Here is a 12,804-nt window from a genome sequence, read left to right as displayed (position 1 = left end):
AGGGTCCTGCCGTGCTGGGAACAGCCTGAGATCCCAGCAGTCCCACCAGCAGCTCTGCTGGGAGGCTCACGGGGGCTCAGCTGCACTCCTCATCCCATGAGGAGGAGCAGGAGGAGAGAATTCCAGCTGGTGTGCAGCACCACGGGATGTCAGCAGGTACTTTCAGGGTCAGAAGAGTTCCCAGCTCACCAATTTCTGATCAGGCTGGGGACCTGAGAGTTTTGAAAAGTGAATTAATGCCCCCAAACCTGCCATCTATTGCAGTCCTCCCAGAGCACTGCCCAATTTCCAGCTCCATGGAATTGAACTCGTATCCAAAATTCAACTCTGCGTTTATGAACGAGCTCATTTATCAAACGTGACAGCCCCGACAGCAGCTTGTGAGATGGGCAGAGGTGAGAGCCTGCCGGGAGCAGCTGCAGCAGCCACAGCCCCTCTGGGGACAGGGTGACTTCATCCCTGACCGTGGCACAAGGGACCTCTCTGGGGACGCTGCCACAGCATCATCGGCTCCTCGGGTGCTGTGGGTAGGAAGGGACCCCAAAGCCCACCCTGCCCCTGCCCCAGGGCCAGCAGAAACACCCCAGGAGCCCCCAGTGAGCAGCAGAAGGAGCCCAGGGCTGGGAGAGGCCCTGGCTGTCACACGGCCGGTGTCCCCTCACCGGGGGGACACACGGGGTGATGTCACACAGAACCGGCTGTGCTCGGGTTTCACTGTCCCAAGAGCCAGCACAGCACCCCTGGGGACTAATGAACAACCCTCTGTTGTTTATCAGGCCTCCTTTGCTTCTTTAAGGAACAGGAGAAGTCGTTCCTGGCCTCGCAGTTAATCAGTTTATGCCCTGAAGCATGAGATTTGATTACCTCATGTTATTATCTCAGCGTGCAGACCTCAAAATTTCATTAATGGGAATAATTTTATCTATTCATTTAAAAAAACCAAAATGCTTCTGCTTGACCTTAAGAAACTTCCTGACTTTTCAAGCAGAAATCAACAATTAAGTGAAGGAAAAATAAAAACCTGGAGCGGCTCAGCAGCGATACCTCACGGCAGGGGAGATGTGCTCCTCGCCAACACTTATGGCATTTATTTGACAGTTAAATTTGATGTAAAATAGTTTTACATCTCTCATATTCTGACAGTTTTGTGCATCATTAAGAAGCAGTAACATCATTATTAACAGTGATGAGTAAGAATATTATGATCTCATTTAAAGCAAGCCCTAAATCACTCTGGGTACCAAGCGTGGCCAAGGAGGTGACACTGCGGGCTCAGGCCGTGGTCAGGACGGGATGTTGGCAGGTCCAGGGGGGTCCAGGGGGGCAGTGCTGGCAGTGCCCTCCTCCCACACACAACTCCCGTGGCAGTGGAGCCGTGTCCCCACTGCCACGGCAAGGAGATGTCACCCCTCTGCCCTGCAGGGCCCGGGCAGGCAGAGCGGGGTGAACACTTGAATAATTTATTCTGCAATGGCTTCTCAATAGCGGTTCAGACACAGCTCTGGATTACTCCAGTGTAGCTGCAGAGCTGGGGAAGAGACACCCACATCCCCCGTGGGAAAGGTGGAAGCAGCACCAGCCTGCCACACGCCAAAGCAGGAGCAGAGGGGGGGCAGAGGTCACGGCCAGGAGCTCCCTGCGGCTCTGAGAGCAGGGCCAGGCCCCTTCCCCAGGGTTTGCAGGAAAGGCAGGATTGATACGCTGGGTAAACAAACCGCAGCCGGTGATTTCCTGAATCCGCCACACGGGGCTCCCTTGGATGCGAAATTAAAAGGAAGCTTCCATCAGCCCCGCTCCCCAGGCGGCTCCCAGGGGCTGCCACCTCCCGCCCCTCCTCTCTGAGCACTGGGACAGGTTCTGTGTCCCACTGCCCTCCAAGGGAAAGCGCACTGGCACAGGCTGTGGCTGCCACAGCCCGGGAAGGGTTCATGGGCTTGGAGCAGCCTGGTCCTATGGAAGGTGTCCCTGCCCATGGCAAGGGCTTGGAGCTGCACTGTCTTTAAAATAAATCATTCCAGGATTCTACAGGAATTTCCCAGGATCTGAGAAAAACCCTCCCAAAGCCTGGGTGCCTGCAAGGTCAGGGCTCCACCCCCTCATCCCAGCCCATCACCTCTCCTGGCCTCTATTCCACAGCTCTTGGCTGGGATTTTGGAGAGGGGAGGGCTCCCAGGCTGACCTGCAGCACTGCTCTTCCTCCCTGCAGCACTGCTCTTCCTCCCTGCAGCACTGCTCTTCCTCCCTGCAGCACTGCTCTTCCTCCCTGCAGCACTCCTCTTCCTCCCTGCAGCACTCCTCTTCCTCCCTGCAGCACTGCTCTTCCTCCCTGCAGCACTCCTCTTCCTCCCTGCAGCACTCCTCTTCCTCCCTGCAGCACTGCTCTTCCTCCCTGCAGCACTGCTCTTCCTCCCTGCAGCAGCACCAGCACCCCCAGGCAGGAGCAGCCCCGTCCCAGCCAGGCCCAGCACTCACATTAACACCCTCGTGAGTTAAAACATTCACTGAACGCTTTGATAGGAATATATTTGCACATGCTCATACAATGGGAAAGGCACAGGACTCATTACGGCTGCATCTGCCTGGGCCGGTGATTATTAATTAACGCACTTCCAGCTCGTTTATCTAATCAGCATAATTGGTTTCAGTTTTGGTCACTGTTTTCCCTCATCAGGCTGAACGGGGAGCTCCGGTCCCGGCAGGTGCTGCCAGGAGCCCCAGGGGGCTCAGGGCTGCCAGGGGGGCTCGGCTGGGCAGGAACCAGCGGGGACACAAGGACATTCCCCAGGGACAGCAGGGAACCCGAGCTGGCCCCGTCAGGCAGGAGCACAGGGCACCCTTTGCTCCACACACAGAGGCCACACTGGAGACTGCCACTGCCCACACACCCCCACAGCACAAACCCTGCACCCTGCCTCGGGTCCCTTCCCACTTTGTACCACCCAGACCTCCTCCCTCAGCCCAGCGCTGCCCGAGGGGAGATGCAGGAGCAGTGGGAGGCTCTGACAGGACGGACACAGCTCCCACTGGAACGTGGTGGGAAGAGCTGGCCCTGGAGGGGAGCTGTGCACAGAACCCCCAGCACAGCTCCAGCCTGCGGCAGGCACGGCTTTAATGCACTCCCAGCCCTCCATCTCCCAGGCTCAGACATTCATGGCCCCTAATACGACAGGCTCAGCATAATCTGCACTGGAGGCTTTGCTATTACAGAAGCAGAGCTCGCAATGCCCCCATGCCACGTTCATTTGCTGTGATTTCCTGCTTTATCCACAGCCTTTTCCCACTAATAGGACACTTGATCAAAGCCCAGAGCGGGACAGGGACAGTGCAGGAGCATTTGCTCCTGTCCCACAGCAGCCAGGCAGTGCCCTGCCCACTGCACGTCTGTCTCCTGCAACAGGGCCTCAGAGACACATCCCACATTCGAAATATTGGGAAGGAATTCCTGGCTGGGAGGGTGGGCAGGCCCTGGCACAGGGTGCCCAGAGGCTGCCTCTGAATCCCTGGAAGCGTCCAAAGCCAGGTTGGGCAGGGCTTGGAGCAGCCTGGTATGGTGAAAGATGTCCCTGCCCATGATGTTCAGAGATGAATTTTAAAGTCCCTTCCAATCCAAACCATTCCAGGACTCAATATGAAAATCTGTGTTTTCCATCGGGAGGGAAAGACTGGCTTTACAAAGAGAAGGGGAAAAAAAAAAAAAAATCAGAGCGAGAGAAGAGAAAAGTGCCGAGCTGAAGAGCGTACGGCAGATCCCTGTTGGCTTTGTCAGCGTGACGGGAGAGCCGGGGCGGCACTGGCCGTGTCCGTGTCCGTGCCCGTGCCCGTGTCCGTGTCCGTGTCCGTGCCCGTGTCCGTGTCCGTGTCCGTGCCCGTGCCCGTGCCCGTGTCCGTGCTGCCGCCTGCAGGCACCGGCCCGGCCCTGCCCGGCACATCCCGGGCACCGCCGGCACCTCCGGAACGCTTCCCAAACTCCCGGGCAGACAATTCCCCCGGGACAGCAGCACATCTCCCCCGTCCCCAGCAGCACCAACCCCGCCAGGCTCAGGGGCTGCTCCATCCCCCTCCGCCCATCCCCTCTCGGCAGGAATCCGCCCCCTGCCCGCCCCGCGCTGGAATTCCTGCAGAAAACGTGGAAAGGGCATTTCCCACCAGCAATCTGCTCGGAGGCGCTGCCCCCGCTGCCGCCTCCCCACGCCGTGCCCCCGTGTGCCCCCGTGTGCCCCCGTGTGCCCCCGTGTGCCCCCCAGCGCAGCCAGGGCGGGTCCTGCAGGGATCGCTTGGCTCGGGAAATTCCTCTGAGCCCCTCCAGCCCATGCTGCTCCAGCACTGCCAAGGCCACCTCTACCCCCTGTCCCCAAGTGCCACATCCAGGGGGCTCTGAAATCCCTGCAGGGATGGGGACTCCACCCCTGCCCTGGGCAGCTGTGCCAGGGTGGGGCAGCATTTCCAGGAGGAAATTCTTCCAAATATCCACCCTGAGCGCCCCCTAGCCCAGCCTGAGGCCGTTCCCTCTCCTCTTGTCCCTGTTCCCTGGAGCAGATCCCAAATCCCCCCGGCTGTCCCCTCCTGTCAGAAGCTGTGCAGAGCCACAAGGTCCCCCCTGAGCCTCCTTTTCTCCAGGCTGAGCCCCTTCCCAGCTCCCTCACCCCCTCCCGGGGTTCCATTCCCTTCCCAGCTCCCCCAGCCCCTCCAGGGGCTCCATTCCCTTCCCCAGCCACATTCCCTGCCCTGGACACGCTCCCGCCCTCGGTGTCCTTGTTGTGAGGGCCAGAGCTGCCCCAGGGTTCCCGGTGCCCCTCAGCAGTGCCAGCTCGGCGTTGGTGGCTCCATGCCTCGAGGGCTGGGTGCCCACTCGTGCTCCGGGGCCATCTGGGCTCCCCAGTGCCCAACTCTCCTCTCCCAGAGCACTCCCACTCCTCTGCCAGCTCCACGGCAGAGCTGGAGAGCTCCGCACGCTTCCCTTCCTTTCTGGAAAAGCCAACAGCTGACACGTTTTCACCAACACCTCCAGAACGGGCCAGAAATAAAACAGCCTTTCAAAGGCAGCTGAAGAACTGGAAATGCAGCTGCACAGGACGGGGCTGGGGAGCTGCTCTGCTGCCTGTGGGGCGGGGGGAAGGCGGCACAGGGAGCCCGGGAGAGCTGCACCCCGCCGGCATCTGATGGAGCCTGCAGGGAATCACAGGATCCCCGGGCTGGGAAAAGACCTCCAAGGTCACCCAGCCCAGGAAGGTGCCTGCAAGCAGGACTTGTGCAAACACAGCTCTGCCTGCTTCGCTGAGGCTCTCCTTAAGGACAAATACAACAAAAACATAAAGTCCTCCATAACTTTTTCATCAACATTTCCAACCACTCGATGTTTTTTCCGAGAACACTCCCGACGGCTCTCCCCGGGGGACAAGCACCCATCAGAGCACCACGGGATCCCCCGGAGCCGACCCCATCCCACAGAAACACACCCTGGGGATGTCACTGACTGTGACAGGACGTGGGAAACCAGCCTGCTGCGGAGGGAGAGCCAGCCGAGGGCGCTGGGATGGTGCAGACGGAGCCGGTGTTGCCGGAGGGGGCACTTCACACCCCTGGCTTTGACTCATCCGGGAATAACCGCGACAGCTCGGCCGCCCCTGCGGAGCTGCCGGGTCAGCGGCGTGGGCAGAGCCTCCTTCCCTCCTTCCCTGCTTCCCTCCTTCCCCGGCGGCACCAGCTCAGCCTGCAGCACACAGAGCCGCGGGGACCGTCACTGCCGAGCCCAGGACAGCGATCCCTGCCCCCGGTCCCGCCGGCACCGGCCCCGGGGCCACAGCCGGCTCTGGTGTCCCTGCCGGGGACAAGGGGCTCCGCAGGAACTCGGTGTTCTGTGAGGAGCTTACAGGCATCACCTTCTGGGAACTCAAATCCCAGGTGGCAAAGGCCTCTAGAGATGGGACAATCCTGTTCCCTGCCACAAACCACAGCCTCCCTGCAGATGCTGAAATTCTACATCATTCAAAAATCCGCTTTGAAGAGTCTGTGGCTGGAAGTGCCATCAGAACACAGAGCCCTGGAGTCCCAGCCAGGCTCTGCCAGGGGAGGCTCAAAGCCTTGTCCTGCCTTGCTGGGGCTGCCAGGCACTGCCAGTGGATGCTGGGCATCCCCGGGCACACACGTACCTGACCCAGGATTTTAAAGAGTTAAGGTTTTGGTCAAGTGTTAGAAGCAATTTATATTGATTAGGATGCAAGCTAGGAAAAACAAAAGATAAGTTAATGACTATTAGAGCTAGATGGTGCATTGCTTGGTATTGTGTGCTTGTTTTAAGCTGTGTTTATGGAAGGAAATTAAATAGATGGACCATCATAATGACAAATGGAAACCAATGGGACCATGACCTCCACCTGGACTCAATACCAATTATCAGGATGCAGGAGGGATTGGGTCGTGCCAAAAGGCCTGAAGACCTGCCAGCAGCAAGAAGGTAGAAAGGTCATTGTGATGAAGACTTCTCTGACTTCATCCTTCAAGACCACTGACCCAATTCGAGAGAAGAATTGCTCATTGTGAAGGACTTTTAACCTCATTTTAATACAAAGCAGGGAGTAGGTAGTGCTGGGATTATGCACATGTATAACCCATTATGCATTTTGTGTGTGTAAGACTTTGGGAAATAAATAGAGGGCAAAGAGCCTTGGAATTCTCGGGCACTTTAGGAGATGACTTGATTACAATGTTGATTTCCAGCATTGAAAAGAAACAATCCAGTTTCTAACTATAGCTAGTTAGAGGGTCTTTGTCCGTGATCTGATGGGTTTTTAGAGGGTCTTTGTGAGTGTTGTGATGGTTTAAGGCCCCTACCTACGACGGTGAGCACGTCCTTGTCGATGTCGGCGCGGATGTAGATGCGGCCGCGGCGCTCCGTGTGGTCGGTCCCGCACAGGCTGGGCACGTTCATCACGCAGCGCTTGTGCACGTTCATCATGCAGGCTGCGGGACACGAGGGGACACTCAGGGACACTCAGGGACACTCAGCACCCGCCACCGCCCACGGATCTCACAGGGCACCGGGACAGCCCGCCCGCGCTTTAACCCGGGCTGCTAGGAGGGGCTCTGGGGGGAGCACAGAGCAAATGGATCTCCAGGGGCAGCTGGAGATCCACAGAGCCTGGAACCCACTGCCAGCAGCTCTGGGTCCTGCCTGAGACACCCCGGGGCTCCGGGCCCTGGTTAAACTGCTGGAGTTCATTAAAATTCTCATCCATCACCCCCAGGGTCTTCAGCTGCCAAAAAGGAGCATTAAAAATTACCCGTGTATCTGTACACACATAGAGAGGATAAAGATCCATCTATATATAAAGATACATGTATCTGCATTTACATTTTAAAGCAGATCACTTCCCCTTGGCAAGATTCCCAAGGTTCTAAGGAATTTGCTGTTCAGACAGCCGAGCTTCCCCATCCCTGAGCCAGGAGCAGCCAAGCGCCGGCACACGCTGCCTGTCCCAGTCCCCTTAAATAGGAACATTCAGGATTGACTTGGAAAATTACCGATCCCACCCTTTCCCTCTGCTCCCACCGCCGGAGAGGGGAGGGAGAGGAGAGGAGAGGAGAGGAGAGGAGAGGAGAGGAGAGGAGAGGAGAGGAGAGGAGAGGAGAGGAGAGGAGAGGAGAGGAGAGGAGAGGAGAGGAGAGGAGAGGAGAGGAGAGGAGAGGAGAGGAGAGGAGAGGAGAGGAGAGGAGAGGAGAGGAGAGGAGAGGAGAGGAGAGGAGAGGAGAGGAGAGGAGAGGAGAGGAGAGGAGAGGAGAGGAGAGGAGAGGAGAGGAGAGGAGAGGAGAGGAGAGGAGAGGAGAGGAGAGGAGAGGAGAGGAGAGGCGGCGGCGCCGCACGGCCACAGGGTGTCACTCGGAGCCAGCGCTGCGGAGCGGCGCCGCCGCAAGGATGCTGCGGGGGGCGTGGGGGGATGCAGGGGAGGATGAGGAGGGCGGACGCTGCAGGGGATGCTGCTGTGGGGCTGCTTCTGGAGAGGGAGTCTGGGGGGATGAGGGAGTTTGGGGGATGCGGCTGCAGCGGGGGCTGTGGGGATGCCGTACAAAGGGATGTGGGGGACGCTGCTGCAGAGGGATGCAGGGAGGCTCCCCCACCCCATGGCCTTTCCCTCCCCTCTCCCTGCAGCAGCCCCGGGGACGCCCCACACCGGGTGAGGAGGTGCCCACTCGTGGCCCTTGGGCTCTGCAGCTGCACACCGCTGGCAGAGGGCACAGGCTCTGGCTGCAGCCCAGGGCCCTGGGGTGCCTGAGCCCTCCCTGGGGTGCCTGAGCCCTGCCTGGGGTGCCTGAGCCCCCCCGGGTGCAGCCAGGGCCACCCTGCCGTCAGTCACTTACTGTCACATTTCATGCCCTGGTGAATGAGCCCGTACAGCAACGAGCCGCAGTGGTCACAGAAGGTGGGGCTGGAGTACGTGTGGATTTTAAATTTGTGTTTGCTCCGGGGATCCTGGGAGGAAAAGAAAGGATAAAGGTTATAAACCTGCATCAAATGTTGGCAAGGCACCCCTGCTCTTCCCATTCCGAGGGCCAGCTGGCTCCGGGGTGCTGCTGATGGACTTCAGTCAAGTGCCACCAGCCTTGGGGACCTCTTCCAGCAGCCACCAGGATCCAGCTTTGCTCCTCTCCATCTGTGTTGCCATAACAATGGAAAGGCAATGCACTGGCTGGGCTGGGGATTTACTGTTTTTCAATAACTCAGTCTTGGCATGGAAAACACCAGGTGAGATTGGTAGGTACGAAGCAACAGAAGGGCTGGACACTGCCCAACTTCAGACAGAGCAGGAAAAGCCACCCATGACTCCATCTATATTAAGGCTGCCCAGGAAACATCTCCTGGTGCCAGCCCTCCCTTCACACTCCCAGGCATTCAAGCTGCTTAGGGGATTCTTCAGTATTTTGAGCTTTCTCAAAAGCAAGGGCAGATTTTTGCCCAGCAGCAGAGGGTGCAGAGCCAGCAGAGCCCAGTTTATCCCTTTATCCCTTGTGCGGGCACTGGGCTCCAGCAAGGGTCAACAGGAGTTGGAGCCAAACAAACCCAAATTGTGGAATCCAGAATGGGTTGGAAGGGAACCTAAAGCCCATCCAGTGCCACCCCTGCCGTGGCAGGGACACCTTCCACTGTCCCAGGTTGCTCCAAGCCCTGTCCAGCCTGGCCTTGGGCACTGCCAGGGATCCAGGGGCAGCCACAGCTGCTCTGGGCACCCTGTGCCAGGGAAAACTTCCAGAAGAAACAACTTCTCAGCGAGGAGACAGAACCAAGCAGAGTAAAGAGCACTGGGGCAGAGCAAGGGTTTGGCGTTTCTTGGCACGTTCCATGCAGGAGAGGACAGTTCTGGGAGCTGAGGAGGGCCTGGAGCAGCGGGGCTGGGCAGAGGCAGCTGCTGGGGCTCCGCACACCCGGGAGCAGCACAGGCTGGGGAAGGTTCCGGCATGAGCAGCTTGATTTCATCTCAGGTTAATTGCTTAAGGGTTAGGGATGAGGCTCAGCTCCCAGCTCCGTCATTCGAGCTGAGCAGCTTTTTAATGGCCTGGAAAGCTGCCCAGGCATTAGCAAAGACACCTTTTCAGGGCACTGCGAGCGGAGTAAATAAATAAAGAGTGGAATCAGAAGCGAGCTATAACATCACCGCCAATACATTCCACCCCCCTGAAATTAATTTCCCAGAACTGTTGCATTGGAGCTTCCAGCTGCATTAATCACCAACATTCTGCCTTACTGCTCAGCACCACAGATAACCCCAATGGCACCCAGGAGGGGGAAACCAGCAGAGGTTTCCTTCACTGGGTCTGTGCCGTGCCAGGCTTCAGCCAAGGCACTGAAACTGGAAATATCTCACATTTTACCCCAAGGAAACTGCCCCCAGACACAGCTCCCAGCATGGCTCCAGCTGGCAGAATGGCACAGAGAGCCTGAGGGGACAAGGGGTCACAATCAACCTGTCTTGTGGACACCCCAAGCATTCGGGTCTGTCAGTGCCTCCCTAGGTCTGAAAGCCTTTTGCATTCCTCAGACATTTGTGAGACAGCAGAGAAATTAGGCTTGGATTTTAGGCTAGAACAGGAGGCAGGGGGAGTTCCCCCCTCCTGAAACTCAGGGCAGGCAGCCAAGAGGCAGCCAGGACTCAGCCCTGGGATGGTCTGGAAAGTTCCAGCCCAAACCATGCTGTGGTGCTGATGCCCTTGCCAGTGTCCTGGGACGGAGGAGGTCTCTGGCTGCCCCAGCATCCTGCAGAGCCCCCCGGCACAGCACCAGCTTCCCTGGGCCAGAGAAGGGGCAGGGAACAGGGGAGCAGCTCCAGGAGAAGCCGTGTGGCACGGCAGGGATTGCACCCAGCGCTGCTGCCTTCCCTTCCAGAAACAGATATTCCTCCTCAGGCAGGGGAAAGCGTCAGTCATTCATAAAAAACACAAGCTCTGTGCAAAAGGAGACGACTCCCACTTCCTGCCAAGGATGCTGGATTCCCACTGGAACCCCGAGTTCCAGGACTGGAAAAGCAAAGTGCCAGAGCAGGCTGGGCTCCCCAGAGCAGCACCCCCTGCCCAGAGCAGGCTTCACCTCCTGCTGCAGCCCTGCCCCAGAGGCTCACACGCAGAGGGGCAGCCCAAGGGCGGGAGGTGATGGAGCAGCCGGGGCTGCAGAGGAGGAGCTGCTGGGCTGTGCCTGAGAGCGGCTCTGTCACCCTGAGCAGCGCCCGGGGAGTGCCAGAGCCAGCAGCCCTGGGGTGGCTCCTGAGCAGGGCTGGAGTCGCTGCACAGAGACTATTTCTGTACCTTGGAGACAGGACTGACGAGAACACTGCGTATGCAGATGCTGAGACTTAAAACTAGAATGGTTAAAAAGAAGTTTGCCAAGAAAAGAAAAGGCTCTTCTCCTCCCCCACCAGCGCTGAGCCAGCCTGAAGAGCGGGGCAGGAACAGCTTTGGAACAGAGCTGGAAAATGCCATGAGAGAGCCAGTGCATGGCAAGGCCCTTCCCTCTTCCCTTTTCCCTTTCTCCTTTTCCCTTTTTTCCCTTTCTCCTTTTCCCTTTTCCCTTTTCCCCTCTCTCAGAGCCAGCCCCTCTGCAGTGAGGGGTACCAGCAGGTTTCTGGTCTGACACGAGCCAGTGCAATATCCCATCCCTGACTGATTGCATTTAAAGTTTATCCTTTTTCCTTGTCTAAATAAGAAAAAAATCCTCCCTGTGAGGGTGGGCAGGCCCTGGCACAGGGTGCCCAGCGGAGCTGTGGCTGCCCCATCCCTGGGAGGGTCCCAGGACAGGCTGGACAGGGCTTGGGACAGTGGAAGGTGTCCCTGCCACCAGTCTCCCAGAACACTGGAACTCCAAATCTCCCACAGCAGAGCCTCAGGAAGGGGCAGGAAAGACCCACATCAACAGCCAAGGGTGTGTGAAACCTCTGCACTCACATTTGCTGCATTTGACAGAACACAGAGCTTTGCCTTCAAGATTAGAGGCTGCTGCCTTCCCTGTCTCATTGCAAAGAAAGCTTTAAATTATCTCTGCTGAAGAAGAATTAGCACAGTTCATGTGAAGACACACACTTTAAAGTGAATTTCATAGTGATTTAAACAGCTAAATAGCAAATACGACTCAGCCAGAGCTTACTGCCTGCACTCAACAAACCCTGGCAGGGACACAAACCCCAAACCTCGCATTTGAGTCCCACATTTCCTGTGGAAAATCCCCTGGGTATGCAGGGAAGGACTCTCAGCAGGCAGGAGTGGTCTGTCACCCCCTCCAGGGAAAGCATGGATTGCAGGAGGCTGGCTCAGGGGTGGCAGGGGACAGCTCCAGGTGACATCCTGCCACTGTGCCAGCCGCTCCTAGAGCCACACAGCAGGGACAGGGCCCAGCCCTGCCTGGGAGCTGCTGCCCTGGCCAGGCACCCACCTGCCTGCACAAAACCTCTGCTGGGACACAGCTCCAGGGCCCAGCACAAACCACGCCAGGAACTGTTCCCAAACAAGGGAGAGAGGGTGGTGGGGCTTTGTGTCACTGGGAAGAGCCACAAAAAATCACACACAGCGCCCAGGGCAGGGCACACACCAGAGAGAAACAGGTCCTGTTTGGGGCCCCAGCAGCGAGCTGGAGCATCCTTTGTGCCGCCCTCACTCCTCCCGGGCAGCCTGTCCCAGCCTGTGCCACCGTAAAGGCGCTGTGACATTGCTGTCCTGGGGGGTGACAGCAGCACCTCCCCTGCAGCTCACAGCGCCCCAGAGCACGGGGCCGAGGGGAAGGGGCAGAGGAGGAGAGAGCTCAGGGGAAGGGGCAGAGGAGGAGAGAGCTCAGGGGAAGGGGCAGAGGAAGAGAGAGCTCAGGGGAAGGGGCAGAGGAGGAGAGAGCTCAGGGGAAGGGGCAGAGGAGGAGAGAGCTCAGGGGATGGGGCAGAGGAGGAGAGAGCTCAGGGGATGGGGCAGAGGAGGAGAGAGCTCAGGGGATGGGGCAGAGGAGGAGAGAGCTCAGGGGAAGGGGCAGAGGAGGAGAGAGCTCAGGGGAAGGGGCAGAGGAGGAGAGAGCTCAGGGGATGGGGCAGAGGAGGAGAGAGCTCAGGGGATGGGGCAGAGGAGGAGAGAGCTCAGGGGATGGGGCAGAGGAGGAGAGAGCTCAGGGGAAGGGGCAGAGGAGGAGAGAGCTCAGGGGATGGGGCAGAGGAGGAGAGAGCTCAGGGGAAGGGGCAGAGGAGGAGAGAGCTCTGGGGATGGGGCAGCAGGAGGAGAGAGCTCAGAGGATGGGGCAGCAGGAGGAGGCAGCTCCCGGGGAAGGAGCAGCAGGAGTACAGAGCT

The 12,804-nt window shown here is 58.3% G+C and overlaps 1 protein-coding gene across 3 annotated transcripts in view; it reads right to left on the bottom strand.

The window, feature by feature from the left end:
- Nucleotides 1-12,804, bottom strand: part of PRKCB (protein kinase C beta) — an 89,672-nt gene that overhangs the window by 32,518 nt on the left and 44,350 nt on the right. For all 3 annotated transcript variants that reach the window (XR_010082511.1, XR_010082510.1, XM_063414139.1), the window contains exons 4-5: nucleotides 8,356-8,467; nucleotides 6,832-6,960 (exon numbers count right to left, since the gene is read on the bottom strand). Coding sequence is in view for 1 of the 3 variants with exons in the window: in XM_063414139.1 (XP_063270209.1) it covers nucleotides 6,832-6,960; nucleotides 8,356-8,467 (241 nt within the window). In the remaining 2 variants the exon portion in view is untranslated. The remainder of the gene's footprint in view (nucleotides 1-6,831; nucleotides 6,961-8,355; nucleotides 8,468-12,804) is intronic.

This window comes from Prinia subflava, chromosome 17, assembly GCF_021018805.1.
Source record: "Prinia subflava isolate CZ2003 ecotype Zambia chromosome 17, Cam_Psub_1.2, whole genome shotgun sequence".
In the NCBI taxonomy this organism is placed as follows: Eukaryota; Metazoa; Chordata; class Aves; order Passeriformes; family Cisticolidae; genus Prinia; species Prinia subflava.
This window is presented reverse-complemented; position numbering and strand designations above follow the sequence as displayed.